At 41.7% G+C, this 19,575-nt stretch overlaps 1 protein-coding gene across 1 annotated transcript in view; it reads left to right on the top strand.

Annotated features, from left to right (window-relative positions):
• The window catches only part of LOC136866988 (nose resistant to fluoxetine protein 6-like), a 227,149-nt gene that overhangs the window by 164,393 nt on the left and 43,181 nt on the right, over positions 1–19,575 (top strand). Inside the window, exon 6 of the mRNA XM_068226789.1 lies at positions 6,440–6,600. Coding sequence (XP_068082890.1) covers positions 6,440–6,600 — 161 coding nt within the window. The remainder of the gene's footprint in view (positions 1–6,439; positions 6,601–19,575) is intronic.

Genomic DNA, 19,575 nt, shown 5'->3' with positions numbered 1-19,575 from the left:
ATTTTCAGGAATATTACTACAACCTAGTAAAATTTTTGCATTTAAAAACTCCGTTACCATATTGAAATGAAACGCTTTGAGGTAGCCTAATTCCGGTATTATATCTGCTTTCGAAATCAAACGTCGCGTGGGCCTACCCATTCGTTTCACCTCGGATTTTTCTTCGGCAGTCCGTTGCGGAAACGTACCAGACATAAAAGACTGCACCGAATTCATGATCTGGCAAAATACCACTAACTGATAAAAAAGATTGTGAGCAACTGCAAAATGACCTCGATAATGTTGTGAGATGGACAGTAGGCAATGATATGATAATAATAATAATTTCGTGTGGCTATTTCTAGCCAAGTGCAGCCCTTGTAAGGCAGACCCTCCGATGAGGGTGGGCGGCATCTGCCATGTGTAGGGAACTGCGTGTTATTGTGGTGGAGGATAGTGTTATGTGTGGTGTGTGAGTTGCAGGGATGTTGGGGACAGCACAAACACCCAGCCCCCGGCCCATTGGAATTAACCAATGAAGGTTAAAATCCCCGACCCGGCCGGGAATCGAACCCGGGACCCTCTGAACCGAAGGCCAGTACGCTGACCATTCAGCCAACGAGTCGGACAATGATATGATGATAAACGGGGTTAAGAGTCAGGTTGTGAGTTTCACAAATAGGAAAAGTCGTCTCAGTTTTAATTACTGCGTTGATGAGGTGAAAGTTCCCTTTGGGGATCATTGTAAATACCTAGGTATTAATATAAAGAAAGATCTTCATTGGGGTAATCACATAAATGGAATTGTAAATAAAGGGTACAGACTTCTGCACATGGTTATGAGAGTATTTCGGGGTTGTAGTAAGGATGTAAAGGAGAGAGCATATTTGTCTCTGGTGAGACCCCCAACTAGAGTATGGTTCCAGTGTATGGGACCCTTACCAGGATTACTTGATTCAGGAACTGGAAAAAATCCAAAGAAAAGCAGCTCGATTTAATCTGGGTGATTTCCGACAAAAGAGTAGCGTTACAAAAATGTTGCAAAGTTTGGGCCGGGAAGACTTGGGAGAAAGGAGACGAGCTGCTCGACTAATTGTATGTTCAGAGCTGTCATTGGAGAGATGTCGTGGGAGGACATCAGTAGACGAATAAGTTTGGATGGTGTCTTTAGAAGTAGGGAAGATCACAATATGAAGATAAAGTTGGAATTCAAGAGGACAAATTGGGGCAAATATTCGTTTATAGGAAGGGGAGTTAGGGATTGGAATAACTTACCAAGGGAGATATTCGATAAATGTCCAATTTCTTTGCAATCATTTAAGAAAAGGCTAGGAAAACAACAGATAGGGAATCTGCCACCTGGACGACTGCTCTAAATGCAGATCAGTAGTGATAGTGATTGAGAAGAAAAAGCACAATAATAAAAACACACAAGCTGACACGAATGTTTACGCCGGGCTGAGTTGCTCAGACAGTTGAGGCGCTGGCTTTCTGACCCCAACTTGGCAGGTTCGATCCTGGCTCAGTCCGGTGGTATTTGAAGGTGCTCAAATACGTCAGCCTCGTGTCAGTAGTTTTACTGGCATGTAAAAGAACTCTTACGGAACACAATTCCGGCACCTCGGCGTCTCCGAAAACCGTAAAAGAAGTTAGTGGGACGTAAAGCAATTATTATTATTATTATTATTATTATTATTATTATTATTATTATTATTATTATTACGAATGTTTACACAGTGAAATCAATAAGCTACTTAGCTTGTAGGCTATGCACATAACAAACCTCACAACTATACTGAAAGAAATGGCGGTTTTTTTCAAATTTAAAGCCATTAGTTATAAATCCAACTACGGCCGACTGGATCCCTCGCTGTACTCGGAGCTAGCTAGAGCGACCCATCAAGTCGGCCGTGATCAAACAGATGAACTTCCATCCAGTGTCGCTAGGTGACATCCCTGTTCTAAAACAGACTCTCACATTGAGCGCCAACGGTCTCTAGCAACTTTGCTAGTGGTTGGTTACGTAGGAGCACGGCCGACTGGATCCCTCGCTGCGCTGCAAGGAGCTAGCTAGAGCGACGCATCAAGTCGGCCGTGGTAGGAGGAGCCAGGTTGATAAACCTCCATTTAAGCAATGCATAAGATGCCACATTTACCTTTTCCTCTCCCCGCGCACCCCGCTAACAGCCAAAAAGCACCCCTCGATCAGCCCCGCGCACCCCTCTGGCAGCCCACGTTTCATACTACCTCAGGTTGACTCTCTGCTGAAAACTTTTCGGCTCCTGCAGGGAGAAGATAAAGTTGGAATTCAAGAGGACAAACTGGGGCAAATATTCATTTATAGGAAGGGGAGTTAGGGATTGGAATAACTTACCAAGGGAGATGTTCAATAAATTTCCAATTTCTTTGAAATCATTTCGGAAAAGGCTAGGAAAGCAACAGATAGGGAATCTGCCACCTGGGCGACTGCTCTAAATGCTGATCAGTATTGGTTGATTGATCAATATTGATTGACATCTAAGGGTACCGGCTTGTAGTCTCCTGTAGTCAAAAATTTGCTCTTTCAAGCTCTTTAAGGTTTGTCTTGTTCAATGAAAATACAGTAGTTGAGTAATCCAAATTATAAAACTTTACCTAAAATAAACATAAAAAATTAATGGGGGTAGCACAAACCTGCAAACTTACGGAGAAACCGCTCCTGCTGCCGAGGCCGGTCGCACTCCTCTGGGGCAATGATTAATGACTGACAGATGAATTGAAACGATATTGGAAAGTATTGCTGGAATGAAAATGACGGGGAAAACTGGAGTATCCGGAGAAAAACCTGTCCCGCCTCCACTTTGTCCAGCACAAATCTCACAAGGAGTGACCGGGATTTAAACCACGGCATCCAGCGGTGAGAGGCCAGCGCGCTGCCGCCTGAGCTACGGAGGTTCCCCTTTACATCCTTAGTACAACCCCTAAATATCCTCATAGCAATGTGCAGAGATCCGTGACCTTTATTTATAATACCGTTTATGTGATTATCCTAATTCCTTATATCAACACCTAGGTACTTGCATTGATACCCATAAGGAACTTTCACCCCCATCAATGCAGTAATTAATCCTGAGAGGACTATTCCTATTAGTGTTGGCTACTGAATGCATGATTCGAAGCAGTGTATCGATTCAAGTGTCCGAGTGAATCGATTCACAGGAACGGCGAGCTCACGGCACACGATTCAGCTTACTCCCAGCGGACAGTGCTGAGTGGCGCACTCACTGGACGTTGACGGGGAGCCGAGCTTCCGCTGCAGCGAGGCAGTGAAGCGGCTCAGTGAGACACAAGATACACACGGCTCCTTATCGGCTGCAGCGAGACATACAGTGAGCCATGCTACACTGAAAGAATCGTATGCTATAATGGACTCTCGAGCTCAGCTCATTTGAAAATAATACCCATTTGCATTCACTGTTCTCTTCTTACAGGGAGGTTTAAATAATAGATGGATTTATTTGCAGTGTTAAAAGGGTAGTCACTACATAATTCTGAAGTAGCTAGTAAGTAGGTAGGCTATTAGGTTATACTATTTATTAGTTTAATGAGTCTTAGTATTATAACTTAGTTGACTTTTGACAATTAAACTCGACACTAGTCTGCCCTATGACTATGAGTCATGCTCATGACCACTCAAAAGTACCTGTTTTATATTGGGAAGAACGGCTCAGTATTCTCTCAGTTCATATGTCACATCGTTGCACAAGACTTCAATCATATGTGGACAGACGCAATAACAGTATGTTGAATCAGAAAACCAGGGGGCTACTGTACATCTCGGGTAGCCTATACAAAATATGACGATTAAAAAATCCTCAGCTGAGAGAAAAATACATGTTTTCAAAAATGACTGAGGGAGTTGTGCGGTTAATATCGCGTGGCTATGCGCTTGCATTCGGGGGATGGTGGATTCGAATCCCACCGTCGGCAGCCATTAAGATGGTTTTCCGTAGTTTCCCCATTTTCACACCAGGAAATGCTGGGACTGTACCTTAATTCAGGCCATGGCTGCTACCTTCCTAATCATAACCTTTCCCACCCTGCGTCGCCGGAAACCTTCGATGTATTAGAGTAACTAGCATTTTTTCTAAGAAAGGAGTTCATAGTATGAAGACCAGATGGCAGCTGCGAGCACTGAATGCTGTTGCTGCTGTCTTACCAGCACATACTACACAGATGCAGTAGGAGCGGTGACCAATGAGCCGTGAATCGGATCACTGTATCGATTCAGTAACGTGAACAGAATCAAGTGAATCGATTCAGTAAAATGAATCCAATGTCCCATCACTAATTCCTATTAGTGAAACTCACAACCTGACTTTTAACGCTGTTTATCATCATATCATTATCTGCTGTCCATCTCACTACATTGTCGATGTCTTTTTGCTGTTGATCACAATCTTGTAACTACTGTACAACGTTATTCATAAGAAGTAGTGATGGGCTAGCGACGGAATCGAGTAGAATCGAGTAATGTGCTCTTAGAATCGGTATTACTCGACTCCAGACTCGAGTCCAAGCATACTGGTGTCGCTATCTGTGGACATGCCTTAGAACTAAAATCTACTGTACTGGAGTGCACGGCATTCAGGGTCACCCACAGAATATTTTTGTGGTGTGGAGTGCAATATGTTTGCTGCTGATGATTGATGTTGTTCAGTCATCGGTCGTCAATAATTCGATTGTTATGGTTATTATTATCATCATCATCATAGGCACTAAAGGTTGTGACTTACTAACAAACTGTCAGCTGTTTAGCTAGAACAGAATGACGTTCTGTCCGCTGATTTGCTGCGTGAACGTACGTCACATTCTGGACGCCTCATCTTAATACCCGACATTATATCTGCCGAAAGTATGATGTACATATAAACTGCTGTAATTCACCTGTTCCCCCGGACGATTGTAGGCTTTGGCGCGGTTAGCAATAGGCTATGGTTACAAGAAATCTGTCATACTACCGATCATATTAGCACATCTACGCCCGTGTATATGCATAATGGCTACATGAGATATAATTTACCAGTAGCGAAGCAATACAATGTGTGCAGAAATACCGTCTATAGTCTACAAATACCACATGCTTAAAATACACTGATTACAACATACATACCGTGACAGGGATTTGAAATAATAATAATAATAATAATAATAATAATAATAATAATAATAATAATAATAATAATAATAATGTTATAACTTTTACGTCCAAGTACGTACATTTGTATGGTTTTCGGGGATGCCGAGGTACCGCATTTAGTCCCCCGGGAGATTTTTTACGTCCCAATAATTCTACCGACACTAGGTTGACGTATTTGAGCACCTTCAAATACTACCGGAATAAACCAGTATCGAACCGGCCACGTTGGGCTATGAAGGCCAGATAAGCTATATTATCAATATTAGAATAGATGGCATATTCAGTGAAGTGTGTGCGAGACGCCGTAAACGGATATTTTCATATCTTATTATGCGTATTAAGTGGCATTATTATCGTTCTCAAGTAATTATCAAATTTAGGTTATTCCTTTTGCGCATTCATTCAGTTTTTTCATATCGTACCACGCTGTCGCAATCCCATAAACCCTCAGCGACCGCTTGTACGCATGCTTCATCCATCTACGAGCCGGCGAGTGAGCGAACGTGTGACGTCATGCTATCATCGAGCCTTCGCAAGCGAAGCGAGTCCGAGCCTGGACTCGAAAGAATCGAGTACCGCGATTCCAGGCATCACTCGCGCACATCACTAATAAGAAGCTTTATGTCTGATTCCAGTTCTTATTTTAAATGCTATTTGTTCGGGGCGTCGACCCGTGTTGATCTTTTGCCCCTCCTGGCAGCATATTGTATGAATCTGCGTGTAATTGGAATGGCAGTTGCGTGGAATGTTATGTGTGAAGAAAGGAAGATTACGGACGTCACAAAAACCCAGTCCGCAGACCAGGGATATTAATAATTACAAATTAAAACTCCTGACACGGCCGGGAATCGAACCCGTGGCCGCCGGATGACAGGCGGACGCGTCGGCCCCTACACCGCGGGGCTGGACTTCCAGTTCATTACTCATATAATTTATACTGTGTGCATAAGAAGACATAAAGGTCCAATAATTGTGCCTTGAGGAATTTCCCTCTGAATGGTGCAGGATCAGACAAAACTTCACGTACTCTCATTCATTTGACTGTCCTTCATACTATCTAATGGAACAACTGGGTACACTACAATTCTCAACTGCACTTGGGCGTATCCCGATTATAACAGGTTAGGTGAAACAATACAACTGGATTTGAGACTAAATACTTGATACTTAGTCGGGTTATTACTGATTTTCTACCGTCCAGTTGTTACTGATTATGTATAAACTGATGTCTCATGGAGAGTATATGTAATGGTGATTGTAAACATCAATTCCTGTTTGCAGTTCTTGAAGTCTTTGAATTCTACGTGGGTGCTGACGGGCGTCTTCTCTGTGGACACTTTCTTCTTGCTGAGTGGTCTACTCCTTTGCTACGGTTTTTTCAACGCGATGACTGAGAAAAAATCCATTAACTACAAAGCATTCTACATACATCGCTTCATGAGGTAAAGGAACTTATATTGCTGAATCTACGGTACCTATTATAGCACCACAGTAAGCGGGTGTATACCTAGATTAGATTTATTTTGCCTGAAAATACTGGGGAGAGACCCTTGTTCTATTGTATCGGACTTTAGGCAGGATTACTCGATACGATAACCGGAAAAGGTACAAAAGAAAAGCAACACGATTTGTTCTGTGTGGCTTCTGACAAAAGAGCAATGTTATGGAAATATTGCGGGAGCGCCCAGCCATCCAACGGATGAGGGAAACTCACTGTAGTTCATTACTTAACGACTAGCAAGGTACGGTTTTAATCTAAAAGTTATTACTCGAAGTTTTACATTTTAGAGAGTCCATTGTCAGCTGAGCCTGTAAAATACGCCCTTAGTTTCGGCGGAATGATTATTTATTTTTTGATCTAACACTCATTTGAATCACATACGGAAGAATTTGAATGTTTTAAACCCCATCATATTTAATTTCTAGGTTGTAAAAGCGATCAGCCTGTGAAATTATGACTTTTTTACGTCAAACAGTAATGGAGGAATGAATACTTTATTAAAGGGCGAATGTTTTTAAATATGTAACTTATTAACATCTAGGGTATAGGAGACCACAACTCCATAAAAAAAAATTAAGTTCGTACCTGAAACGGTTCTGGAAGAGTGGATATTGTGTTTTTGAGTGTCAACCACCACCTGAATACTTTAGGGGAGAAATATTTTTAAGTAGACGATATTTTACATCTAGGACATAAAAGAAGACCTTATCGTAAAATTACAACCTTGTACGTCAAATGGTTTTGGAGGGATGAATAATTTTGTTTACGGAGCTAACCTCATTTAACACCTTAGGGGTGGAAGGTTAAAAATTGTTTCCTATTTCACACCTAGGATTTAAAATATATAACGCTATTTGGAATTTCATCTTCATGCGTTAAACCGTTTCGGAAGAAGGGAGGTTTTTTTTTGCTATTTGTTTTACGTCGCACCGACACAGATAGGTCTTTTGGCGACGATGGGATAGTAAAGGCCTAGGAAGTGGAAGGAAGCGGCCGTGGCCTTAATTAAGGTACAGCCCCCGCATTTGCCTGGTGTGAAAATGGGAAACCACGGAAAACCATCTTCAGGGCTGCCGACAGTGGGGCTCGAACCCACTATCTCCCGATTACTGGATACTGGCCACACTTAAACGACTGCAGCTATCGAGCTCGGTGAGGAAGGAAGGAATGAATACATTTGTTTTCGGATCTTAACCTCCATTTAAATCTCCGAGCGGTTAAATTTGTTTCAAAACTTCTCTTATTTAACACCTAGGAGATAATTTGAAATTTTAACTTCATAATTAAAACGGTTTCATATAAATGCGCATTTTTCTCATCATTCCTCACCCTCACCCCAGTCAAAATCCCCTTAGGGGTCTATTGTTTCTTGTGATATTCTTTGAATCTTAGGCTGCAACTCAACTCAGATAGATGGGATTACTGCTGCGTGCCGAGTTTAACAGCCTGCCTGAATATTGGCGGGAAATAGCTGGGGAGTTATATAACTTTCTTCTTTAGCATGCAGTTCCTCTGGTTTGTACATTTTCTGATACTGCTGATACCACACTGGTCAATTATAGTATTCCAGCTATTCGATCCCCACAATGACGCGCTGATTGGAATGATCCGTGTGCACATTTAACGGGATAATGGTGGAGGCTCGCTTATGACCAGGTTTAGAATTACAATTTCGGCACATTCCAAATTATAGCACCACGGTCACTAAATAACTCAAAGTTGAATCCTGAAAAGAGTCATTTCTTAAGAAAATCTCCTTCCTTTTCACTTTTATCAAATTCTACATTCATTTTATTAAAAATTAGTTGGAAAAATTTACCTCCAAGTCAGATAGTTTTTCCCCGCCAGTGTAGTGAATTTAGCTTTACCGACTCATCTATTTTTCCTATTAAGCAGATGAGTAAAAGGGATAGATTTTGCCTTGGAACTCTACACTATTCCCGCCACCCGAAATTAAATTAAAGAGTGTTTACGGCTCACGGCTGTCTGTGGCCTGGTCATTTCAGCTCTAGAACATTGGACTGTTAGATCGGCAGCGCAGTACTGTTCGTTAAAAGTGTGAACATGTGTGGTTCTTAATTTGCTCGAGTTTTTCATATTATGATAGCATTGCTTTTAATCGTGGCATTCCTACTGGCATCATTGTAATGACCTTTGTTGATTTAAGTTGGGAAAATCACTAAAACAGTCTTTCTGAGGATGTCAAAAGGCAGGTGGAGAGTGAGTGTCTGCCATTATAATGAAAACTCCCCAACTTGATTGTGACTGATGGTAGGCAAGAGGGCCTACCATTACAATGAAAATTCCTTAACGGAGTCTTCACATAAGAAAATACGTTTGGTGAATTCCCCGTCGCGTTTCTAGGGAAACGTTAGAGCTATGCAATTTAAAACCGTCTTACCCACAATGTGTACACTACCTAACCTAGAATTCTGTATCAAATGCAGAATTCCGTAGGGAAGCACGGGTACATCAGCTAGTCTCATATAAAACTGATACGTTGAAAATTTTAGTGTAACACCCAGCTTCAAATAACACCAGCCGCCACTGCTAAGTGCAGTGTTCTGAGTTGTCGGTTGAGAGATGGCTTTATATGATATTAGCTGAAGAAGAATATTGAGTGTAGTCTAAAAAGTACGAAAGACAATAATCTGAAGATAAAGTTGGAACTCGTCCGCCTCTGTGGTTTAGTGGTTAGTGGGATTAGCTGCCAACTCCAGAGGACCGGGTTCGATTCACGGCTCTGCCACGAAATTTGAAAAGTGGTACGAGGGTTGGAACGGGGTCGATTCAGCCTCGGGATGTCAACTGATGGTACCTAACTTAGGGCCACGGCCGCTTCCTTCCCTCTTCCTTGTCTATCCCTTCCAATCTTTCCATCTCCCCACAAGGTCCTAGTTCAGCATAGCAGCTGAGGCCGCCTGGACGAGGTTCTGGTCCCCCATCCCTGTTGTATCCCCGACCCGAAAGTCTGACGCTCCAGGACACTGTCCATGGGGCGGTAGGAATGGGATCACTCGCTGTAAAAGTAATAAAACAGGAAGAAAGAAAGAAAGAAAGAAAGAAAGAAAGAAAGTTGGAATTCAAGAGTCCAAAGTAGGGCAAATATTCATTTGTCGGAAGAGGGATATGGAAGATGTTTCTTAAATTTCAACTTCTTCGAAATCATTTAAAAAGCAGGTAAACAAATAATAGGGAATCTGTCACCTGGTCGACAGCCCTAAATGCAGATCAATCAATCAATCAATCAATCAATCAATCAATCAATCAATCAATCAATCAATCAATCAATCAATCAATCAATCAATCAATCAATCAATCAATCAATCAATCAATCAATCAATCAATCAATCAATCAATCAATCAATCAATCAATCAATCAATCAATCAATCAATCAATCAATCAATCAATCAATCAATCAATCAATCAATCAATCAATCAATCAATCAATCAATCAATCAATCAATCAATCGCGTTTAGGGCGGTCACCCAGGTGGTATATTCCCTAACTGTTCTTTACCTCATATTTACATACATTTATAACTCGCTTCTCTGAGTTTTCTTGTACATCCGTCCGGTTTTCTCTGTATAATACAAAAGTGGTGCATTAAAAGACCACTCTTCTTTTTCTTCTCAGTCACTACTGATCTGCGTTTAGGGCAGTCGCCAAGGGTGCAGATTCACTATCTGTTGTTTTCCTAGCCTTTTCTTAAATGATTTCAAAGAAGTTGGAAATTTATTGAACATCTCCGTCGGAGTTATTCCAATCCTTAACTCCCTTTCTTACAAATGAATATTTTCCCCAATTTGTCCTTTTGAATTCCAACTTTATCTTCATATTGTGATCTTTCCTACTTTTAAAGATACCACTCAAACGTATTCTTCTACGAATGTCATTCCACGCCATCTCTCCATTTTCAACTCGGAACATACCACTTAGTCGAGCATCTCGTCTCCTTACTCGCAAGTCTTCCCAGAGTAAAGTTTGCAACATTTTAGTAACACTATTCCTTTGTCGGAAATCACCCAAAACAAATCTTGCTGTTTTCCTTTGAATTGTTTCCAGTTCTCGTATCAAGTAGTCCTGGTGAGGGTCCTATCAGTTGTCAGATATCATAAATGTGTCAGCCTGCTTCACGAAAAGCCTGCGTAAGAAATACCTGTTGCAACCCTCACATTTATTAGGGACTAGGGCAATAAATACAGCATTGGCAGGACTATCCTCAACCATACTTCAAGACCTGATTTTAATGTACTCGTGCAAGTTGAAAGTGTAGTGGAACAAAAGCCCTTCTGTCAAAATAGTCTTTGGCGCGACATATTTTACAAGTGCTTGGCCTGTTTACAAAGTATCACAATTAATTTCAAATAATTAGGGTGCTTTGGTGACCATGTAGTGGATATTATCCCTGAATTTGTTTAACGTTATAATTATGATGTTGTGGATCAGAAAGGAACTGAAATCTTTTAAAATCACAAAGTTTACCCTTAAACTATCTAAACTATCTGTCATCTGACTTCTGGAATAGTAAGCGAAAGCATACTATAGTGCATGCAATAACTGTAGAGTGTTCCTATGCTGATTGTAAGCTCGCACTAAATTAGTGGTGGAAGAGCCACCTAACGGAGGAAACGATGAGCGATGAACTGTCAATTGGGAAGGAAATGCGAACGACAGGAAGCATGACAAACAAATGGTAAATAAGCTAATATGGGAAGGACAGCTGATTCAGAAAGTGATGGAACCAACTAGAGGGAAAAATATCCTGGACGTGGTGCTGGTAAAACCAGATGAGCTCTATAGAGAAACCGAAGTAACAGATGGTGTTACGGAGATTCCGTGGTGGGCAGACGTGAAAGAAGGTGCAGGCATGATTGGGTGTATCTACTACAATCAAAAGATTAATTGGAAGCTTTAAAATTAGAGTTATAATTCTTTGGGCTGTTTTTTAAAACTAAATGTTAACAAAACAAGTCGCTCAGTCAGCAAGAGATGGTTGAGGGTAATAAGCTGAAATTGTTACATGGGATATGGACAGATCGAAACAGAAATTTCGGAATAAGTTAGATGTGAAAGCCTTTGCATTATCCGAAACTATGTATTGACAGGGGCCAAATGAAGCAAGGATAGTATTAAGACAAGAAATGGTGGGCTGAGTGGTAGCCAGCTTAGTCGAAAACAACCATGAAAATCAAGTGAAGCCATCTACACGTACCAGAATGAATTTATTCCTGTTCCCCTTTGATTGGGGGAAGGATCCGACTTAGTCTATGTATAAACACTCCATGGGGTGAGATGCCTTGTGCGATGACAATAGCCCTAGCTTAGTAGACGAGGTGGACGTATTAAGCAAGCAAGATTTACAAGCTTTAACCATTTCTCTGATTTCATCGTCCATGCTCTTCCAAATAAACATCTCTCTGATTTTTCCTTATTTTGAAGATACCTAGATGGCTCCCTAATGGGGTCTCAGGATAGTATTTGAAGATCATTCGCACAAGAACGGTTGGAACCACAACTTTCATCTTCTGATCATGCCCCGAAGGGCAACACAAAACCCCGTTCGTCAACACGTAAGGGACAACATGTTCCCCTGAAGAAAAGGTTTCCATAATGGGAGCCAGAACTGGATCTTCTCGTTTATATTTCTCAATGTCACGGAATAGCATAGGGGCATCCGCCAAAAATCATTAATAGTATAAGGTATGGGCATGGGAAGAGAAGAACTATCTTCCTGTTCACTTGTCTCAACATCACTAGAATACATTCGGCTTAGCCCATCAGCAACTACATTTTCTGATCCCCTAATGTGTCGTACATTAAACTGGAATGCTGAGATCCTGACAGCCTGTCGGGCGATACGTCCAGTACGACGAGGCCTAGCTAATACCCAACTTAAGGCTTGGTTGTCTGTCTCTAATTCAAATTGGCATGTCCAGATATAGGCGAATCTTCTCCAAGCAAACAAGACTGCCAAAACCTCTAGTTCATAGATAGAATACTTGGCTTCTTGAGCCGATAAAGTCCTAGAAGCACAGGTGATGGGCCACCTTCCGAGTTCCGTTTCCTGGAGAAGGACAACAGGAACAGCAGATGATTGAGGCATCACGTTGTACAATGAATTTCTTGGAGAAATCTAGCGTAGCTAATACAGGGGATTTACAAATAGCTAATTTAAGGTCTTCAAAAGCGGCTTGCTGCGATGGCCCCCATTTAAATTTGACATCTTTCCAGCGAATTAAGTTCAGGGGCGACGCCCTATGCAAAATTAGAAATACATTTTCTGAAGAAATTCACCATGCCTATGAATCTAGCGATTCCCGTAATGTCCTTAGGAGGCTTGAAATCACGAATGGCCTGTGTCCTTTTTTTTTTGCTAGTGGCTTTACGTCGCACCGACACAGATAGGTCTTATGGCGACGATGGGATAAGAAAGGCCTAGGAGTTGGAAGAAACCGGCCGTGGCCTTAATTAAGGCACAGTCCCAGCATTTGCCTGGTGTGAAAATGGGAAATCACCGAAAACCATCTTCAGGGCTGCAGACATTGGGATTCGAACCCATTATCTCCCGGATACAAGCTCACAGTCGCGCGCCTCTAACGTCTCGGCCAACTCGCCTGTGGTCTGGAATGGTCTATAGAAACATCATCGAGCGACACAATACGCCCTAAGACTGACATAGAAGGCTTAGCAAAAGCTACCTTAGATAATTTAACAGTCAACCCAGCCTTCCGAAGGCGATTGGGGACTTCCTTCAGATGATCTAAGTGCCCTTCGTCGGTTTCCGAAAACACGACGATATCATTGAGGTAATGATACAGATATTCGAATTTGATGTTAGAGAAGACCCTATCTAGCAATCTAGTAAGGACAGTTGCACACGTGGAGAGCCCAAAAGGCACGCGGTTGTATTCATACAGATTCTAATCCGTGGCGAAAGCCGTCAGGTGTTTGGATTCTTCTGCCAGAGGTATTTGATAATGTGCATGGTTAAGGTCTAAGATGGTAAAGAACTTAGCCTTGCGAAACCATGGAAAACAAGAATGAAGATCCGGAAGGGGCACAGATTGTAACACAACCTTACGGTTCAAAGCCGTATAATCAATCACAGGTCTAAAACCACCTTGAGGTTTCGGTACAAGAAAAATGGGCGATGTATACGCCGACTTAGAAGGTCGAATGATACCATCCTTCAACATCTGTACAATGATTTCCTTAAGAGCCTTCATTTTCGGTGGGGACAGCCTATAAGGAGGAAACCTAACTGGAATAGAATAAGTTCGTTCAATCTTGTACTCGATAAGGTCAGTGACGCCAAGGGTATTTGAAAATACGTTAGAAAAAGACTGACACAACCTTCTAATACTTTCAGCCTGGTCCTCAGGTATATGCCTAAAATCTAGCGATATCTCACTCTGGGTAGGCGAAATAGATGCAAATGACAGAATTACATTTCAACAACGTGATATCAATGTTACTTGCAAACTTGAAGGTGCACGACTTGCTTTGAATGTCGAGCACAAAACCTGATTGGGACATAAAATCGGCCCCCAATATTACAGGACAAGACAATTTTTTAGCTACAAACAATTTAATTTTCCAGGTAAATTTTGAAATACGAACTTTAGGAAGCCTAAAATTTCCAATGGTGACGAATTTTCCGAAACACATTTAATAGAATAGAAACAATAGTCCGGAAAGTTACAACAATTTTTTAGTTTAGAATACCACTCTTCGGAAATAATGGAACTCACGCTTCCTGAATTTAACAGAGCCGTGACTGGTTCGTTATTTACTTCAGTTTTGAGATATGGTACAAATCCTGGACTCTCGGAAGCAATTTTAAAGCATTCCCCAGGGCCTTCAAATGATAAAGTAGGTGAAGTTTTATAAAAAGCAAAAAAAATCGTTGCCTAATCTAACAGGGGCTGAGCCTCTGGAAGGTGAACAATGTGACTCAGCCGATGTCACTGGTCACTTCCTATCACTTCTATTCGTGGAGGCCGCACCAGAAGTTGAATAAGAGGGTGTGCAGTTACTTGAAGAGCAATTCTTAGCAAGATGGGAAAATGACCCTCACTTGAGAAAACCTTGAGACGGACCGGCACCGTACCTAGTTCCGCTCGATTTGACCAGGGGACACTTATTCCTAAGGTGTTCAGTTGATCCACATGCATAACACTTTGCATGGGAAGGTTCGACTAGGTGGTGGCCGAGAACTGTTAGATGACAGATGGGACTCCCTGCCGACTCGTAAGGTGTCAACATACCTCACGCCTTCGGCTGAAACTGCCATTGCCTCGAGTTCCCAGAAAGTTTGAGGCCGAGGTGCAAAACATAGGTATGACCTATAGGGCGGAGAAATTCCTTTTACAATCGTCTGCACAATTTGCTCTTCAGGAAAATGAAGGGCAAAAACCTTCGTATAAAACGTTATATCTTGAATAAAGTCAGCAAGGTTCTCGTCCAACCTCTGTACTCTAAAATAGTACTTCTGGATTAAAGATGACATAGCTCTAGCTGGAATGAAGTTAGCAAAAGGTGGGCATGGAGGTTTTTTATTGCAGATCTATCAGCTATTGCATTTACTATTTTGTCCGAGAGGATGCCTACAGAATTTGGGTAAATAATTTGAAGTATTTGGGAATGAGAGAGAGCAAACCCTAAAGCATGGTCTTGAAATTAAACTAAAAATTTAAAAAATGAGATAACTTCATTGGTTGAGTTAGTGGAGAACTTGGATATACCTTTTATTTGCTAGTTGATTAACGTCGCATCGACACAGATAGGTCTTATGGCGACGATGGGACAGGAAAGTCCTAGGAATGGGAAGGAAGCGGCCGTGGCCTTAATTATGGTACAGCCCCAGCATTTACCTCGTGTGGAAATGGGAAACCACGGAAAACGATCTTCAGGGTTGCCGACAGTGGGGTTCGAACCCACTATCTCCCGGATGCGAGCTCACAGCTGCGCGCTCCTAACCGCACGGCCAACTCGCCCGGGGATATACCTTTAAGCAACAAAATTTGTCAATTAATCATCTGAGATTGAAGCTCCCAGTTTTACAAATGTTACTTGAGCACCATTGTTCCATCCACTCAAGAGTCAAGGAAACAGGTCTCCCACTTTCATTGACAGAGTTTTACCAACACCTCTACAACATAGAGCGTTAATGCTCTATTAATTATCTAGGAGACTGCGCTCCGAACCTTATATACTTATTGCCTCCTCAAGGAAACCTTTCACATTTAAAACCCCAGCATCTTTGCGCACAAAATTTACACTTTTCATGCCTCTCCAGGCACAAACTACATTTTACAATTCAGATAGAATCCACTGTCTTAAACACTCAACTCGGAAGACGGCCCATCGCCTATGCATCTAGGACTTTATCGGCTCAAGAAGCCAAGTATTATATCTATGAATTAGAGGGTTTTGCAGTCTTGTTTGCTCTGGAGGAGTTCCGCCTTTATCTGGACGTCATGTCAAATTTGAATTAGAGACAGACAGCCAAGCCTTAAGTTAGGTATTAGCTAGGCCTCGTGGTACTGGACGTATCGCCCGACGGGCTATCAGGATCTCAGCATTCCAATTTGATGTACGACATATTAGGCGATCAGAAAATGCAGTTGCTCATGGGCTAAGCCGTATGTATTCTAGTGATGTTGAGGCCAGTGAACAGGAAGATACTTCCTCTATGCTATTTTGACGGATGCCGCTATGCTATTCCATGACATTGAGAAATATCAACGAGAAGATCCAGTTCTGGCTCCCATTGCATGTGGGCTTTGCGAAGGAATTCTTTCTGATTATATTAGACCTGTTTGCGAAATTAATAACTGGTTCGATAGAAGGCAGTTCAGTTTTAGGAAAGGTTATTCCATTCATCTTGTAGGATTCCAGGAGGTCAAATGGACTTTATCGCGAATGAGCTGTATAAAGCATTTGACAGGGTGGGTCACGGGAGACTACTGGCAAAAATGCGTGCAATTTGAGCAGACAAAAGAGTGACTGAATGGGTTGCTATATTTCTAGAAAATAGATCTCAGATATTTAGAGTAGGCGAAGCTTTACTTTCGGGGATTATTGTAAGTATCTAGGTGTTAGTATAAGGAAAGATCTTCATTGGGGTAATCACATAAATGGGATTGTAAATAAAGGGTACAGATCTCTGCACATGGTTATGAGGGTGTTTAGGGGTAGTAGTAAGGATGCAAAGGAGAAGGCATATAAGTCTCTGGTAAGACCCCAACTAGAGTATGTTTCCAGTGTATGGGACCCTCACCAGGATTACTTGATTCAAGAACTGAAAATGATCCAAAGAAAAGTAGCTCTATTTGTTCTGGGTAATTTCCGACAAAAGAGTGGCGTTACAAAATTATTGAAAAGTTTGGCCTGGGAAGAAATGGAAGAAAGAAGACGAGGTGTTCGAATAAGTGGTATGTTCCGAGCTGTCAGCGGAGAGATGGAGTGGAATGGCATTAGTAGACGAATACGTTTCAGTGGCATCTTTAAAAGTAGGAAAGATCACAATATGAAGATAAAGTTAGAATTCAAGAGGAAAAATTGGGGCAAATATTCATGTATAGGATGGAGGGTTAGGGACTGGAAGAACTTAAGAAAGGATATGTTCAATAAATTTCCAATTTCTTAGATATCGTTTAAGAAAAAGCTAGGAAAACAACAGACAGGGAATCTGCCGCTTGGGCAACTGCCCTAAATGCAGATCGGCATTGATTGATTGATTGATTGATTGATTGATTGATTGATTGATTGATTGATTGATTGATTGATTGATTGATTGATTGATTGATTGATTGATTGATTGATTGATCGAGTCATGAGTGAGACAGTGCAGTGAGCGGATGTGCTGAGTAGAGTGCTGACTATGGGCGATTCACTAGTGCAGTACAGGGCAGCTATAGGAAGGTGGAATGGAGGAGTGAAATCTGAAAAAGTGAGAGGAGAGATCAAAAATGGGCAGAAAATGGGTGTATTGGTAACCTTGTTGGTAGCCGCAGTAATAGCAACCTTATTGGAAATTGGTGGGGTTGAGCTGAACCCGGGGCCAGGACCAGTTGGTGCAATCGGATGGGAAGAATTCGAAATGATTAAGGAACTGATCAAAGAAGCATGTCAGGATGAGCAAACAAGAGACCTAATTAGAGAACAAGCCAAGGAAATAAATAAGGAAATACAAGAGTTAAAGCAGTGTGTTAAAGAAGAGGTGAATATGATAAAAGAGAGGGTGGCTCATAACACGGAGGAAGTAGAACGACTGAAGACCAAAGTCAGGGTTTTAGAGAAGGAACTGAGTCAAGTAAAGAGGTCTGAAAACAGGACTAACCAAGAGCTCAGGAGGAAAAACCTTTTTATTTATGGTGTGCCGGAAGGAGACAACGAAAGCAAGGTGGAAATTGTATTTCAAGTGGTAGAAGTAATACAAAGTAAAATGAAGATAAACTTTAGTGAGGTGGACATAGACGATATATATAGAGTGGGAAAAGTGAAGGGTAGGAGACCGATCAGGGTTAATATCAACCCTGATGGCGGAAATAGTGATGAGGAATACCAGCAACTTGAAAAGGTGTGAAAATTTGGGTGAGAAGGGACATGGACAATGGCGTCATCAATGAACAATATATTTTACGCAGGCACCTAGGCAAAGCAAGATTTCAAGGCCTAAGGGCCTACATTAAAGGGCAGCGTTTGATCGTTGGAGACGGTCGCTGGCGGCGAACGTGGACTCCAGCTCAGCTACAGGAAATAGACGATAAACACCAACATCAGCAGAGTGTAACGTGTGAGGAAGTAGCAGAAGTGAGCAAGGTAACGCTGACGGAAGGCAGTGATGACGTAGGTGGGAGCGATACGGCAGAAGGAAGAGGAGTTGTTACAGGAGTCGAGCAGTCAGCGGCGCACGAGGGAGCGGAGGGCAGTGCACTGGAAGACAGCTCTCTCGAGCAACGCCCAGGGTTCAAGCAAGGAGATTGAAGAAGAAAACGAGAGAGAATGGTAAAGGGTAAAAACCTACGTCTAAAAGAAATATGGGCAAAGAGAAATAAGTTACAGACTGATTGACTGATTGTTTTGTTGCTATTTTGCTTTACGTCGCACCGACACAGATATGTCTTATGGCGACGATGACTGATTGATTGGTGTAAAAGTGCAGCTTTCTCTTCTACTCGCTATGCTAAAACCTTAAATGGAAATTCTGCTCAACTTACGATCGCATTAGATTAAATTGGACAACACACAGTCGGGCTTCATTGATAATGTACACTGTTATTCAGAAGTTAGATGGTAAGACTAATGTTAAGAGACTGTTATCAGTGGGATATTGTTCAGAAGGGCTACTGACTGGAGGGCGATTGGGGATTTTAATACGACTATGAACTGGGTATGTGAAATCTTGGGAGTGAGATTTATAGATCCTAATGGGTGGGTAGGACATAAGGATGGACGCTCAAATGGCCTTCACTTGAACCCCAATGGCACATACAGTATGTCAGTGAGTACGTTTGCAAGGGTAATAGAGATGTACAATCAGATAAACGGGGTAGTATAGGGAGCGGTAATGACAGTAGCGAGACCAGGATCGATAGATTAGGACGGGCGGGGGTGTAATAGTTACAAAATGGTCATTATAAGGACACTGATACAAGTAAATTATATTGATATTCAGATTGCAATACAGGACAAAATCTTACATTAAAATACAGAAAAAGAACAATATGATCAAGGTGATCAGAGTTACAGCGAATCGTATGTTCAGTTTACGATCTAAAATCCAAATTTGGAGGCTTCTTAGAAGGTAGAATCACGAGATCTGTTGCTTTTACAATTATTATGTCTCTGTGAATGTTCCAGAGAGCTAACACTTTGAGTCGACATTCACTTTTCAGTGTCTGTTT

The sequence above is a fragment of the Anabrus simplex genome, chromosome 3, assembly GCF_040414725.1.
Source record: "Anabrus simplex isolate iqAnaSimp1 chromosome 3, ASM4041472v1, whole genome shotgun sequence".
In the NCBI taxonomy this organism is placed as follows: Eukaryota; Metazoa; Arthropoda; class Insecta; order Orthoptera; family Tettigoniidae; genus Anabrus; species Anabrus simplex.
This window is presented reverse-complemented; position numbering and strand designations above follow the sequence as displayed.